Source organism: Electrona antarctica (genome assembly GCF_951216825.1).
Source record: "Electrona antarctica genome assembly, chromosome: 1".
NCBI classification, from domain to species: domain Eukaryota; kingdom Metazoa; phylum Chordata; class Actinopteri; order Myctophiformes; family Myctophidae; genus Electrona; species Electrona antarctica.
The window spans coordinates 35702525-35719765 of record NC_136806.1 but is presented as its reverse complement, the minus strand read 5'-3'; the positions used below and the strand labels follow the sequence as shown (position 1 = coordinate 35719765).

The following is a 17241-nucleotide window of genomic DNA, read 5'->3' as shown; positions in this document are numbered from 1 at the left end:
CTGAACAACAGAGACAGCTAGCATGAAGACTGAACAACCACAGAGTCAGCTAGCATGAAGACTGAGGACAGGGTAGTGACTGCTTAAAAAGAACACCTGATTGAATGTGGGCGTGAGTGACTTAGCTGGCAGCGAACGAGAGTGAGGGTAGTTGACATGGAGAGAGACAGCTGATTTAAAGGAGCAGAATGAATTGCTGATAGAGAATGAAGGGGTATTATATATTAAACCTTCATGCCTTCCGTGTCTCAATGAACTATCGCTGCGCTTATTATTGCAGGTGTATTACAGTACATGACACAGCAGTGTGTTTGTACTGTGCAGTGTGTTTGTATGTGATGAGGACACAACCACTCCAGTACGGTATGTCACTGCACCTCTTCATGCGTCTACTCTGCAGGTGCTGCCTCCTCCGCTTTCTTAGGGCAAACCTCTGCATGAGGGGAGAGAGGAGAGTCAGTCAGCAATACAGCAGTGGTTCTCAACCTTTTCTGAATCTCCAAAATGTCCGCAGCCCATTTTAACTGATTCTACAAATGCCTTCTAAACCCACTCAACGAAGTGGGTTTAAGCACTGTGAGCTTGATCTGCTATTTTTGAATAGCCAATGAAAAAAAAATCTAAAATGACACGGTTTTAATGGGTTAATGATCAATCAATCAATTGTGTTCCCAGCTTGGGTAAATGGTACTAATGTAGTTAGTTAAGCTTCTATATTTAACTTATTCTTTCAAGGTTTTAAAGGAGAAAACTGCAAAACTACATTATGACAAAACCCTTAGTTGTTTGCCAATTATTTGGGGGCCCACCAATATGCTCATCTGAGGTACAGTATATTATGTGCACAATCACGTCATCTCCGTTGGGAGGAAACGCTGTATTTTCAAAGCTGTTACTTTACAGGAAATGGGGGGGGAAATAATCCTGTCTTCTAATTGATCCAAAGAAGTTGTTTCACAAGCTCCTGTTAATACTTTTCATTGGTTTAATATTTTAAAACCCACAGACAGACGTAACCACCTGGCGTTACATATTTTGGACATGTCATTACAGGCTAAATTCCTCAATATTGTTTTCCCCTTTTTTCATTTAGCAATGAAATAAAAAATAGGAGAATAATTGATGAAATATTTCTGCCCAGCAGCAACACCATGCTGCCTATGTGCATGAATTCCTTATTTATTGAACTGTTGTTCACTGTGAATGAAAGCGTAATAATACATACCAGACGTCCCGTCGTACATGTAGTGACGATCGAGCAAGAACTTCAGACATGCAGCTTGTTTCTTAATGTAATCCTGAGAAGTGACCAGCTTATCAGCCTCGAGATGTTTGCCTTCCGTTCCTAATATACAATAAGACAAATACATTAGACACATTGATAGGTGTGTGTGTGTGTGTGTGTGTGTGTGTGTGTGTGTGTGTGTGTGTGTGTGTGTGTGTGTGTGTGTGTGTGTGTGTGTGTGTGTGTGTGTGTGTGTGTGTGTGTGTGTGTGTGTGTGTGTGTGTGTGTGTGTGTGTGTGTGTGTGTGTGTGTGTGTGTGTGTGTGTATATTCTCATTAAAGCCATTCTTGGTAATCTCCCACGTTACATTGGTTCTAAATTTGAACTTGTCCAAAACTCTCTCAACCTCAGATCAAATGCTTGGTTACGCTAAGCCCCCAACAAAATCTGAGGCTGGGAAAAAAAGCATTGCTTATTTCGGACCCTGGTCTTGGAATGACCTACAGACCAGACTCAAACTGGCTGCTGTGATTCCCCTAGTGAGCTTTAAAAGGATTGCCATGGGCACACTTCTGCTTTGACGTATAGCACATGTCTGCTTGCTTTTTAGTCTACTAAGCAATGCTTAGTTTTTATTTATTAGTCCTTATTGGTCGCGTTACTAAACGTTCCTTTTCTCCCTTTGAGCTTCTTGGTAGTGGGTACTGTATTTCAGTGTTGGGTATATTACTTTATATTTGGAATATATTTCTTATTACTTATTACCTTAATTTGTCAAGTAATATATTGTATTACATATTACTGTCTGAGCAAGAGTAATATATTAATATTACTATTACATATTACTTTTTTTTAAATGCTCAAATCGAACAATTAAATATTTAGTATAATTATAAATTATACATTACGTAGACCAGTGGCGTATCTACAATAAGGCAAGGTCAAATGGCCGCCTAGCCAAATCCATTTGAAAACACGACTGAGAAAAAAAGAGGACAAACACCAGACTTGAGAACTATTAGTGGGGAGCGGAAATACGTAATTCTTTAACATAATGTCACAAGACAGAGCCACGGGCAACGAGACAGACAGACAGAAAGTAATACAGAAAGTAATGCAGTAATACAGAAAGATTTTTAGAATATATTACAATTTTTTTTGTTAAGTAATGTATTATATTACAAGTTACCGTATTCCGGTAATATATTACGTAATATATTAAGTTACGTAGTGTTAGTTACCCAACACTGCTGTATTTATGAGCATTGTATGTCTGTCCTGTTTTTTTGTTGTGTATTTTTTTTGTTACTGGCAGAGCTGTGTCACTTATTTTGCCTCTTGTCTTGGCCAGTTCACACTTGTAAAAGAGACTTCAGTCTCAATGTGGTTTTTACTGGTTAAATAAAGGTTAAATAAAAAAAATGAGTGAGTGTGAGAGTGTTCTCTTTCACTTCTAGTGATTTTGCCTAGTTTAGTAGTCGACTAGTTGTTTAACTACCTATTTAAAAATCACACCTGTGTGACGTGAGGGGCACTAATATATTAAAGTCTAACTCATGTTGATTAGGTGATGTAATGGTGATGTAAAACAAACATTAAATTATCTGTATTGTTAATGGCCTTTAATGTTTGTGTTAGGGACAAGATGACGTACATTTTCCCTTCATTGTCAATGGTGTTTTTAAAACAAACATTGAACTAAAAACAAACATTAATTTCTCTTCATTGTCAATGGCATTTTTAAAACAAACATTGAACTAAACACAAACATAATCTAGCATTCTAGCTGATCTTGAGGCCTACAAAAACGGGGGGGGGGGGGGGAGGAGTTCTTTTTTCTTTTTTTCTTTTCTTATCAACAGTCAAGTAGTACCAACAAGGGCAACTAGTGGATTTACTAGTCAACTAGTTGAATAGTCTTAAAGCCCACTGCGCTAGCAACTTACTGTAGAAGAAGAGGACTCGTGACTCATGTCCAGAGAAGACTGCTTTGTAGTTTCTGACCAGGCAGTCCGGGCAGGTCTTGTAGAAGACCACATCGGCTGTGGCACTGTGCTTGGACTTAATGCCATCCTGTTCCCTCTCTGGAACACACACACACACACACACACACTTCAGTATACACACACATATACTGTATCCTGCTTGCACTGCAAACACACTAAACAATACTAATTGTATAATTAACATAACTTTTTAATAAGAAGACTGATGTAAAGTAGTCTAGTGTCTGTGTGTGTGGGGGGGGGGGGGGGGGGTGTAGTGATACATGTCTTATCCATTAATACATGCATATTTATTGATAGAATGTACGTTCATTCATTCAGAGATTCACTGCACATGTCAAGGACCACAAGTCCCCATGATGTTTTTGTGACTTTTATTCTTTTAACTTTAACGACTTACTGTACCACATGCTGTTTACAAAGCAAAGGGCTATAGCAACTCAGTATTTAGTTTTATTTTGACTTTGTTCTTATTCATGTTGGTTTGGTTCTTAATTAATTGACTCTTGCTTCTCACTGCTGTGACAGCATGACACCTGAGTTTACCTCCAGGGAGGAAATCTCATCTAATCTCATCTAATGTCTAGTACCTGTATTTTATACCATCTCTGTTGGGGTGGAAACCTCATATGTACAATTGTAGATCTACTACATTTGTGTGACACTGTAGTATGATCCAAGTAGGGTGTTAATAAAGAAATAAAACACAACAAGATAAGAGGTTCCTGCCAGACAGCAACGCTATAGTGTGGAACTCACCAAATTCTCCAACATGCAGAGTGAGAGCTGCCCCCGCTGGGTCAACCACAGTGGCATCACTAGAGCGACCCGAACATATGCCATGCCTACAGGACAACACGCATGCACGTACATTACATTTATAAGTTGGCACACTTAACATGGGACAGTAGTGGGGATAAAGGGTCAATTTAAAATCAAGACCCAAGATTAATTCATCAGATGATGAATGAAGTACTTACAGGTCTTTGTTGTTCTCGTGGAAGTGAATGGCTTGGTTGTCGGGGTTCAGAGAGATGTCAAGGTGAGACGTGGAGATGTTGCCAATCATTTGCAGACCTGCTTCGAAATCTGCGAACGCTGCAACCAGCACCCACTGGCCGTAGACCTGAGGGGGTCACATTCATTACATTGTATTTAACAGACAGTAGATATGATACAGTAGACGGTATACATCAGAAGACACGGTAGGCCTATACATCAGACAGTAGTCATGAGTACAGACAGCAAACGGTGTACATTAGAATACAGTGGACACAAGGCAGAGAACATTAGACAGTAGAGACATTAGACAGTGGACATTAGAAGATAGTAGATGGTATACTATAGATTAGACAGTATACAGCACATAGCCTACAGCAGGGGTTCCCAACCTTTTTATACCAAGTACCACCACAGAAAATATCTGGCTCTCCAAGTACACGCCGTAATAACTAATGTTAAAATACAGGAGCGTAGACCTGGACCATCCTATTCAGCTATTAACACAGGAGGACAATGTAATTTATTTTTTAATTGTTTTCTTTTTGTTCCGTTCCATTATTAATCCGTCCTCAAATCTTCTATTAACACCTAGGTGTGCTGTCATGTTCATTTCAGCACGGCTGCAGAGCCTATTTCAACCAATTTCTTGGTGAGAAGAACTACCTGTAGTAATATAAATATTTCATTCCACTTTTGTTTTCTTTTTTGGGTGACTCCTCTGTGTACCACCAGAGGGGGGCTCAAGTACCACCAGAGGGGGACTCAAGTACCACCAGTGGTACTAGTACCAGTGGTAGGGAACCTCTAGCTGGCCTACAGTACAGGAAGACATGAGACTAACCTTGTCCACCTCAGCAGCGGGCAGAGTATGAGTCATGGGCTCACATTCCTCTGCTTTCTCTGTGCAAAACTCTGCATGAGGGGAGAGAGGAGGCAGGACAGCTGTCAATGGCAGTGGTTCTCAACCTTTTCTGGATCTCCAAGTGTCCGCAGCCCAGATGGGTGGCCAGCGTGCATTTTCAGAGCACGATTTAATGATCAATCAATCAATTGTGTTCCTGGCTTTGTTCAATCTATGTAGTTAGTTAAGCTCCCATTTAACATTCTTTCAGGTTTTTAAAGAAAAATACCATGAAATAATAATAATTATTATTACTGTTATTATTTAAACATGTTATCATTAAAACCTTAGAGTTTTGCCAATTATTTGGGGCCCCCACTTTTCAGAAAATAAAAGATGCTGTGTTCCAAAGTTATTACTCAGTCAATTAATAGTTAATACTTTTCTATTGGTAAAATATATTAAAACCCACAGACAGACAGACAGACATAACCACCTGACGTTACATATTTTGAACATGTATGCTAAAATCCTCATTGTTTTCGACTTTTTTCATTTAGCAATGAAATAAGAAAATATTGATGAAATATTTCTGCCCAGCAGCAACACCATGCTGTCTATGTGCATGAATTCATTATTTATTGAATAATTGTTCCCTGTGAAAGAAAGCATCAGGATAAATAATTATGTAATAATAATAATAATAATAATAATGGTATACATAAATAATAATAATAATGGTATACATACCAGACTTCATGTCGTACATGTAGTGAGGATCGAGCAAGAACTTCATACATTCAGCTTGTTTCTTAATGTAATCCTGAGAAGTGGCCAGCTTATGAATCTCCAGATGTTTACCTTCCCTTCCTAATATACACAGATACAGTAGACACACTCCATAAACATACTGTAATTACAGATACTGTAATAGACAACTACATTCAGTTCTTCTATTTATAGTGACTCATAGGAATAGACTATGTGACAACCAGAGTCTGGTGACCACCAGAGAGACGGGTGACAGCCGGTAGACGACACCCGGGTGAGCAGTATGGGTTAGAGTCCCAGCCTGTGTCCTCTGTGAGGAGGAAGCCCAACAAACCCTCGGTGAGGCCTTTAGGAGGGCCATTCAAGCAGCAAGCGGAGCCCGCAGCACCACCTTCTCACTCGGGTGGAGTCTGTGGAACCATTGCCCACCACTCCTGAATGAACATGTCTGGTGCTGGAACTCTGGTGCAACGCACAGGTCCTGGGACTGGTGAGAGCAGGAGGGGACCTGGTGAGACGTAGGAGAGGCCCGGACAGGAGTCAACCCACAGAGCCTAGTCCTTCCATGCGCCAGAAGCATACCTCCCAGCCCTGGCAGAGTTGTTCTGGAGTAGTTCCAACGGATTGTGTGGCCCTGGTTTTGCCCTAGTAGTGGGTAGCTACTGGGACGTAAGTCGGGACTTACGTCCCAATAGCCCCCGGCTGGGTCGCCTGAGTGAGGGGTATGATGTTCGAGACCTTGGGATACATCACTGAGGATACGTCCCAGGTGCATCCATGCAATGTTTTTTTGTTAGTGCATGATAGTCATGACAAAATGTGAGAGTTGCCTGCTAGCTCGTAACACGGTGCGTGCATACATGCGTGAGTCTGTGTGCATGTGTCTGACTTACTGTAGAAGGAGAGGACTCGTGACTCATGTCCAGAGAAGACTCCTTTGTAGATTCTGACCAGGCAGTCGGGGCAGGTCTTGTAGAAGATCACATCGGCTGAGACACTGTGCTTGGACTTAATGCCATCGTGTTCCCTTTCTGGAACATGCGCGCACATGCACACGTGCACACACACACACACACACACACACACACACACAGACACATAAATTATACAAACACACATTCTGTATACTGCTTGCACTGCAAACACTACCCATTCAAAAACCATTCATTCATTCAGAGATCCACTGCAGATATCGAGGACCACATATAGGTCCTTGGCATAGGACCACTATGGAAACAAGTCTCCAGGACTGTTTTTGTGTTATCCTTTTAGCTTTGACGTCTTACTGTGCCACGACTAAAGTATTCAATCAATCAAGCAAAGGGCCAGCAACTCAGTATTTTGTCTTATATTGACTATGTATTTATTTTCTTATCTTGGTTTGGTTCTTAATTGACTCTTCCTCGTGTCTGTATTCTGTACATCTCCTGTTTCTCACCACTGTGAGTGACAGCATCACAGCAAAATGTACCACCAGCAAGCAAATCTCATCTCATCTCTTGTAGCCTATATCTGTATCTTATATAGTCTCCTATATGTACAAAACTGTAGCTTGTAGAGCTGCTACTTTTGTTTGACACTGTGTGATCCAATTAGGGCGTTAGAAACACTAAAGGTATTATGGAGATAGGCAGTTTCTGCCCAACCAAAATGTTAGTGTGGAACTCACCAAATTCTCCAACATGTAGAGAGAGAGCTGTGCCCTCTGGGTCAACCACAGTGGCATCACTAGAGCGACCCGAACATACACCATGCCTGCAGGACAACATGCATACACACACACACACACACACACACACACACACACACACACACACACACACACACACAATGAGCTGACAATCTAGACTGTGACCTAATAGTTGTGGTGTGAACTCTGCATCCCCTTGAATTAGGACGTTGTTTTCTTTTACTTTACACTTTATAACCAGTGTTGTAACTAACGCCCTTACATCACGTTACGTTACCTAACGGCGCTACTTTTTGCAGTAACTTGTAAGCGAGGCTTTACATTTCCCTATTCCATAACGGCCTTATAGTTATTGTCCGAGCGTTACCCGTGTTATAGCGTTATTATGTCAACGTATGATCCAAGTGAAAAGTTTCCCCATACAGCGCCGTGAGTCTGTCATACATGCTCTGTGCTGACTGCTGCTGAGAGAGCGCTGTGTTGTACTGTGTTGACAGTTTCGTTTGTGCTCTCATACTAGCCTCTGAGCCCACATGGCTACGCACCCTAACATGAACAAAGCATGTCGCAGAAGAGGTCATTGATTGGCTAACGTAGGGCCAGATTTCAGGGTAAACCAATCAGAGACAGTCTGACAGAGTAGGGCGGGTCTTACTCGTATGTACTCGTATGTAAACACAGACAGACAAACAAACCCTTGTAACGCATACACAGAAAAGGCCGGTTGAACGAACATTATTACCACACGCTACGACAGCGAGATCGGATGCTTTGTGGGTTGGAAATACAAGCATTATTTGAGTACTTGCGGGTAAAGGAAATGTTTTAACATGCCATGGAGTGTCCCTGCTGTGTGTGATTCCCCGCACTTCCTTTATTATTATTGCTGCTGCATCCCTCCAGGAGGGACCCTCCTGCGCTAGCCAGCATTAGCTAGTGGGCGCCGCAGCACAGTGCCTGACGTTAGCCGTGCGTTAGCCTTGCACACCGTTGCATGCTAACGGATCCCCGCGGGACCGTGGCCACCTCCCCGGGCACAGATATATATAAACTATCTATGGGCACCGTGATAGGGCTGCCCTCTCCCCCCCTTCCCCCCCAGACAAACATCGAGGTGAAAATGCTAATTATGTGACGGACAGAAAGCATTGTCCACAGCCAAGAAGAGCAATGCAAATCTAAGAAAGCATCTTAAATCAGTCCATGAGCTAGGCTGCCTCATATCACCGTAAAGTAAAGTAACAGACAAAGATCGATTTTAAATCGCCACAGAGGCATGTCACCAAGAGTCAACTTGACAAAATGATTGCCAGGTATTTTGTTGAGGAAATGCTTCCCCTCTCAACGGTGGTCTGTTCCTTTCAGAGCACTGGTCAGCAAAATACCAGTGAAAGCAGGGCCAATGTGCAGAAATACATTTTCCAAATACCTGAACAGTGAATATTCTAAAATGGAAGATGAGCTCAAAAATACATTTGATGAATTAGAATATCTCTCTACCACTGCAGATATATGGACTCATTTTTTATTTGATTATTATTATTTTTTTCATATTGCAAATTTGTTTTGAAGGCAAGTTGAGGCTACAATAAAGATGCCTGTCAAAATTTCTGAACATGTTTTATTGTTCCACTAAATTTCATAATGTTAGGAGGGAGTTGTCTTTTCTCTTACTGTGCGACAGAACAAAAAACCTTCTTTTAAATCGTTTTTTATATTATTATTTTTTAAAGTAAAGTAACTTTAAAAGTTACTTTCATAAAGTAAAGTAAAGTAACTTATCTAAAAAAAGTTACTTTTTTAGATAAGTAACTATAACTATAACTCTTTACTTTTTAAAAGTAACTTGAACAACACACTTTACATTTTCACAAACCTTAAAGTGATACAGGGTTTGACAACACTTGTGTAAAAACAGCTTGCAAAGGCAACCAAACTACATGAGACCATACTTTAATTTTTTAAACAAGGTGAAATCGGGACCCAAGATTAATTCATAAAATGTATAATAAAGGTTCCAAGTACTTACAGGTCTTTGTTGTTCTCGTGGAAGTGAATGGCTTGGTTGTCGGGGTTCAGAGAGATATCAAGGTGAGAGGTGGAAATATTTCCTATCATTTGCTGACCTGCCTCGAAATCTGCGAACGCTGCAACCAGCACCCAGTGGCCGTAGACCTGAGGGGGTCACATTCATTGTATTTAACAGACAGTAGAGACATCAGAAGACAATAGACCGTATAGACATCAGACAGTGGCCCTGAGAAGACGGTAGACATTAGACAGTGGACAGCTGAACGTATATTAAAATACACTTACTATGTCCACCTCAGCAGCGGGCAGAGTATGAGTCATGGGCTCACATTCTTCTGATGTGAGCTCCGCTCTGCAGCTCAGAGCCAGTGCAACCAGTGCCATCAGTTTGTACAGAGCACACATCTTGGAATTGTCACTTGCTGATTGTATTGTATTCTGGATCAGTGGAAATGAGACTTGAGCCTGGTTTGATGTGTGCACCTGCTGGTCTTTATAAAGACATCCTGCCTTCCCTACATGGCCTCATCTTTAGACCTCAAAGTCCAAATGGTGCATGTAATCAGACAATCTGCTACCCTTGAAGGGTGATACAGTACATTGTATACACAAATCCAAAAGAACCACTCGAAGGTTTAAAAAACACAGTTCATGTGGGTACAGTTCATGTGGCTACAGTTCATGTAGGTACACTCCCTTGACTTACGGTCATAAACAGGATCAGGAATGTAGTGACAAATGCAACACATATAGCCTACACTGATCTATGTAACTTACACCACTCTGAATATATCAGCTCAGACTCTATGGATCAAAATTATAACGAACAACTTCATGCCACATAGGAGGCTCTGGCAATGCATCCCGAAATCATCAGTGTATGCGAGTGCAACATGGTTTCTCCTAGCCTGGCGCGGCCAGACTCATAGCTTAAGCGTCAGTGAATCCAGTGAATCCTCGCTGGCCGCGCCAGGCTAGGTTTCTCCCACCATGGAGCTGAAGGTTGGAATTCCCAAGATTGTTTATACATGCTGGGAGTCCCCCTGCAGGTTATTGTATTGGTGCCAGTGCTTGTGTGAGTGTAAAAGAGTGTGTAATGGAAAATAAATTAGGTTTACTTGATTTATTATATATGTCAATATGTAGAGGCGGCTACTGATATACTCAAAAATAATAATGCAAGCATGCAAGGGATGTTACTGTAATTGTGCTTGGGACTAGAGCAGTATTGGTCCAAATGGTCCAGCCAAATATTGCAAAAAACATCACAGGATTATGTAAACACCAATACTGCTGTGTCACACATGACTGAGGCAAATTTGCGTTCATGACTCAGGTAAATCGAACGCATGACTAAGGCAAACATGACTCTGGCAAACGAGAGTTCATGACTCAAGCAAACAGAGTTCATGACTCAGGCAAATAAAGCGCATGACTAAGGTAAACATGACTCAAGCAAACAGTGCATGACTAAGGTAAAACAAGTTCATGACTCAAGCAAATCGAGCGCATGACTAAGGTAAACCAAGTTCATGACTACGGTAAACCGAGTTCATGACTCAGGCAAATTGAGTGCTTGACATTTTGCAGTGTGCGTGGATAGCCCAAACTGGCAACCAACACAGGAGAACATGGTCGAAGTAGGAGATGGCAGAATTTGAAAACTCAAATTCAAAACATTAGTGGAACAAACCAAACTCAAATCATTAGTGGAACAGTGGCTTTATGAAGGACGAAGAGAACTGTCTGTCTGAAATGTCTTTATTAGGAGTAACGCCTTGAGATGAACCATCTCGTTTTCAAGGGAGTCCGCAAATTAAACATTACACTTCATACATAAAGACATTTTTATTACAGACAATTCAACAAGACAAAACAAGACATACGAAAACAAAACAACTGCAACAAAATGACAGTACACATAACACATATAGGCCGCCCGCGTCCGAAACAGTTGAGAAATGACAGTTACCGTGTGGGGGTCCCTCTACTGTACCCTCTACTGTAATGTACTGTCACTGTACTGTACTGGCACACCTGAAATCACCATATATACAGTTAATATGTGTTTGTGTGTGTGTTAGGTTGCGCACAGGTGGTGAAAAACAACCATGCTGTTTTCGTGCTCATACCCAGCCAGCCAGCTACCCACACACACACATACTCACTTAAGAAAGTGGTTTGCACCACTTAAAAATATAAAATAAAGGCGAAAGCCGCAAAAAACAACATTAAAATAATATATATAAATAATACAACATTGGACAGCAAGCATCACACACGGTCTGGTGTGTGATGAGGGTAATCCTAATCTACAAAGAAGGATGCTGTAGGATACTCTCTTCCAAACCTGAATATGACAAACTTCAGCCTTGTAGAATGGTTCTGCACCTGGCACATGATGGGGCTAATAAGCCGTCATAGAAAATACCATGACTTTGTTTTCTACATTATTTTTATATTATTGTTATTTTATGACAAAAATGTTAGTGTTTTGACAATTATTAGGGGCCCCACTCCCAATACCCTCGTGGCCCACATGTTGAGAACAACTGATTTAAATTACCACAATTCCCCTGTTCCCAGATGCTCATTGTCTCCACCAGGCCGAAGGCATGGGGAGAGAGTATGTTTTGCAATCCGTCCGTCCGTCCGTGTGTCCGTCCGTCCGTCCGTCCGTCCGTCCGTCCGTCCGTCTGTGATCAGCTAATCTCCGGAACCGTTAACCCGGTCGATGCCAAATTTTGCACACACACTCCCTGGATGCCAACGATGAACCTCGGCCCCAAAAATTCCAGAACGGCCTGTTATAGCGCCACCAGGAGGCTGCTTTGTGCAAAACAAGTTTTTGGACAGTACACCTACAGATTTTGTCCAAACATCACGCAAATTGGTACACAGTCTCTCTAGAGCCATTCAACGAAACGGGTCTTTCAGATTTCTCAGACTCCATCCTGATTGGCTAAGATTGGCCTCCAAAGTTCGCAGGAGTGCTCAGTTTAAAACAAAATGCTGCAAATCATGAACACATCGTGTCATTTCCATGAAATTGTGCAGGCACATTCCCACTAGGCCGAGGAAGAAATGCCACATGAACATTTTCAACTCAGCCTCATGGTGGCGCTATAACTGGCCGAAAAGTGTTTTTACCTCTAACTGCACGGATCTGTGGATAACTTTGTATGCCAACTCCCTAGAGGCCAAGGAAAAACCTTTGACTGGAATTTTTCACATCTGCTCTTTATAGCGCCACCAGGAGGCCGACATATGTAAAACACATTTTCTAATATTACTCCTTCAGATTGTATCCAAATTTCACGCAAATCGGTACACATGCTCTCCATAGTCATGTGATCAAGACGGGTTTGTTTGATTTATCATAATCCACCCTCATTGGCTATGATTGGCTTCTAAACTTTTCAGGAGTAGCCCGTTTTTACAAATCGCCACAACTACTAAACGCAGCGTCCGATTGTGGTGAAACCGTGCATGCATATTCCCACTAGGCTTTGGAAGAAATGCCACTTGACAGTTTTCAAATCAGCCTCATGGTGGCGCTACAACAGGCCAAGCCGCATCTCTCACACACACACACACACACACACACACACACACACACACACACACACACACACACACACACACACGTTTATATTGCTCCTAAACATTTTGCCAAACATCACACACACACTCCTATCCTCCTGGTGGAGACCTGTTCCCAGAAGGGCACTTTTTCTAGTTTAATTGTCTTTTCAACTGAAAACTTAAAGCCCCCCCCCCCCCCCCCCCCACCCCCCCCCCCCCCCCCACACACACACACACACACACACTTAAAAGTCCCTGACTGTGAAAAGTGGAGTGGTTAAGTAATCAATTTGCGGGTTGTGTCTCCACACACACACACGCAGACACACACACAAGAGACGTGGCGCATTTATAGTAGGATAGTTTATTTTGGTCAATAAGTATATAACCTACAGTACAGGCCTATGAGCTCATGTGTCTGTTGTATCCTGAATCAATTAATCTGGTCCCTCCAAAAAAATTGTATGCTACAGCACATACATATATCTGCAATGTGAAATGGACCAGCTCTTTATTTGGATCCCCATTAGCTTCCACTGCTGCGGTCGCTATAGTCTTCCTGGGGTCCACACAAAATATCACAACATAAAAACAACATATACAATACCATATACATACAAACAACAACTGACACTCTGTCTAAATCTAAATTCAATTACATTAGAATACCAAAGATATATAGATAATGTAGGTTAAATATCATCACATGTACAAAAGCAATATCATGTACAAAAGCACATCAGTCCAATTGTGTGACCTCTCCCAATAATGTTTTTTAAGTGATTGAGTATTTGTGAAGTGAGTATTTACTTTTGATTTGTTTTATGCTGACAGATAATGAGTTCCACTGTTGGGTGGCTCTATAAATAACCGATTTTTCCAAATACCCTGAGCTTACCTGTCTAGTTTGATATCTATGTTTTAGACCTGAACTAAATAATTGATCTCTGTAGAAATCTGGCTTTCCCTCAATGATTGCATTTATTTTTTTATATATATATTTTTTATCCCACGATTTTGTAACCCATTTTTCACCCCTGTGTCAATTATCTAATGTGATCCTGGGCTCTACACACCCTCCGCCAACCTAGTCCCCATATATGGGGGACATGGGGAGATCAACGGACTTGAACTCATCATGCCTGAGTGTCCAAGTTGCTCCTTTATACCTGACAGGGGGGAGTTTCCCTGGTTGGACGTAGAGTGTGGAAGGAACACGTTATTCCAACCAGTTCCTTTCCCCTCCATCAGGCGCCCCGGCTGGCCAGGGGGAGGCAGTTTAGAGACCAGGATTACTGCATGTTTTTTGTGAGGGTAAAGTATCGGATCGGTCCTTATTTGTCATATCGGGTCATATCGGTATCGGTGAATATGCCAGTCTAACCAGTAACCACCGATCCGACACAGGGGTAAGGGGTTGACACTATGGCAGGCAAATCAAATGTTGGGACATGTGGAGTTTGCTTTGGAGTTGCCCAAACTGCAAGTGCACATAAGTGAGGAGTCCGCTATAAACACAACACGATATATATATATGTATGTATGTATGTATGTGTGTATATATATATATGTATATGTATATGTATATGTGTGTGTATATATATATATATATATATATATGTATATGTATATATATATATATATATATATATATATAGGGGACATCCCTAGTACCTACCCTAGGGGACACGGGGAGAACATGCAAACTCCACACAGGATTGCATGAAATGATTGCATTTCTGGTCAATTCTATAAGACTAGCAGTTAATTTAGCTTCTTCAGTTAGCCATACTAAACTGTGGTGCATCGCAGCATTGGTTTCAGCACTCTTGCAGCTCTATTTTGTGCTAGCTGGAGTTTTTTTTACATCTCTTTTAGCAGCAGAGGACCACACAACCATACTGTGAAAGCACTAATGCCTGTACGTGTTACCTCCTTTCTAATGAATGGTGTAACATAGGGAGAGCATCTGCGTGTAACCGCAATACCCTGCCCCATTTTTACAACAGTATCAATATGATCCGACCAAGTCAAGCGCTCATCAATTGTGACACCAAGTAACTTTATTTTATTAACTTGCTGTATTGGGGTCCCCGCCATAGTTAAACTCAGTCGGGAGTCTCCAGCCAGCATATGTTTAGTGCCCAAGACAATGCACTTTGTCTTGGGCACAAAGTGCCCAAGACATTCAAGATCAATTTGTTTTCTTTTACCCAATTTGACACTAATTGTAATTCCTTCGTTAAAACTTCATTCAGTATATTGCACGTTGTTGCAGCGCTAAACATGGTCGAATCATCTGCATACATGACCATAGTTGCTTTATCTAAAACATAGGTATATCATTTGTAATAATTGAAAATAAATGTGGACCTAAACAACTACCCTGAGGAACTCCATATAGGTTTTTTTCTACATCCTTACTCTCAGATAGACTACCATTAAAAAACACTCTTTGCTTCCTCCCAGACATATAACTATCCATCCAAGAGAGGGCAGAGGATAGAAAACCATATGCTTTCAGTTTGGCTCTTAGCAGTTCGTGATCAATAACATCGAACGCTGCACTGAAGTCAAGCATCACTGTACCAACCATTTTCTTATTGTCCAATTCATTCAACCATTTGTAAGACATGTGAACTATAGCAGAGGTAGTTGAGTGACCAGCTCTGTACGCATGTTGACATTTTGTAATTGGCTCCTTACTTAGAAAATAATGCTGTATTTGGTTGAAAACTATCCTCTCTAACATTTTACTGAGCACCGGTAGTAGACTTATATGCCTACTATTAGCCCCAGAAAATGCAGCTTTTTTAAAAATCTTTTGGCAATGGAATTATTTTAGCTTCTTTCCATAGTGTAGGACACACAGAGCTGGCCAGACATCTGTTAAAGATATGACATATAGGAATAGATCATTCTTTAGCTGCCACCTTGAGAAATGTACCATCCCAAATTGTCAATGCCTGGAGATGTATCATCAGAAAGGCACAATAACATTTGTTCAACCATAGAGACATCAACAGCCTGAACTCAAATTTACATTGTTTCTCCTTCATAATGATTTTTTTAATTAAAGAAAGAGTAACATGTTATTTATTTGCAAAACTGTTGACACACGTCTCTCAGAAAACCTTTAAGTTTTCCAACGATATATAAAAAATGTTTGGGGGTGAAATACACATTTGAGGTTTATACAATAAAATCATTACATCCGCCATTTTGGGAAAAATCTTCGGAATGTGTTGATGTTGGTTGCGTGACGTCAACAGTAGATGGCAAAGAGATGTCTTTTTGTCTTTAGCATTAGCATGTATTTTTGTCGAGTTAGCATTGTTGCAATGCTAACTCGGATAGACACGCCCACTTTCTTATCAGCGCCAGCAGCGCAGGGGAAAAGAAAACCACAGTACGCATAAACCCGGACAGAGGAGTGCAGAGAGCTTGGCGCGAAATATTTTCTTTCAGTGAGTTGTTTTAGCACGGCCGTCCGCAAGCAAAGAGTTTTTCATCACTTGTACTTTAAACTTTCACAAAAGAGGCAGTACTCTCAGTACCGGGAACACTCCTGGGCCCCTGCGGGAGAAAAGGCTAAAAAAATACAGCTGAATTTACGACTGAGACACTAGTCTCTACGAGGCTTTCCACCGTGCATGAGAGTAGCCGAGCCTAGGAGGACGTCGCCAGAGCCGGGAAACCTCCACTACAGAGCTCGGAACACTCTGCCATAGCTCAGCCTGCCCGGTGCCGATACGACATGAGTACGACCCAGAAGCTAGCCGAGACGACGTCGCCAGAGCCGGGACTACAGAGCTCGGAACACTCTGCCATAGCTCAGCCTGCCCGAATGAAGGCTGGGCCACCTAGCCAAAAACGAAACCTAAGGTTTTTTGACCCCAGGGGTTAACTGGGGACAGGGAGGAACTCCATTATGGTTGACACATTCTATAGTAGGGAGGATTATCACAACAAAACAAAAATAGAAGTGATATTTGAATTAAGTGAAATCACTGAATATACCGTTAATGCTTACAGTATGTGCATTCCCAACTCTGTAAATTAATACACACACACACACACACACACACAC

General features: G+C 41.5%; 1 protein-coding gene across 1 annotated transcript; it reads right to left on the bottom strand.

Moving 5' to 3' along the window:
- Positions 1-389: 389 nt before the first annotated feature.
- On the bottom strand, positions 390-9971 carry LOC306920148 (saxitoxin and tetrodotoxin-binding protein 2-like; the record flags this gene model as incomplete). The annotated part of the gene is made up of 10 exons (XM_079496792.1): positions 390-433; positions 1226-1345; positions 3172-3309; positions 3991-4076; positions 4212-4357; positions 5075-5145; positions 5825-5944; positions 6739-6872; positions 9565-9710; positions 9852-9971. The coding sequence occupies 10 exons, from the start codon at positions 9969-9971 to the stop codon at positions 390-392; spliced, it is 1125 nt and encodes a 374-aa protein (XP_079352918.1).
- Positions 9972-17241: the final 7270 nt, after the last annotated feature.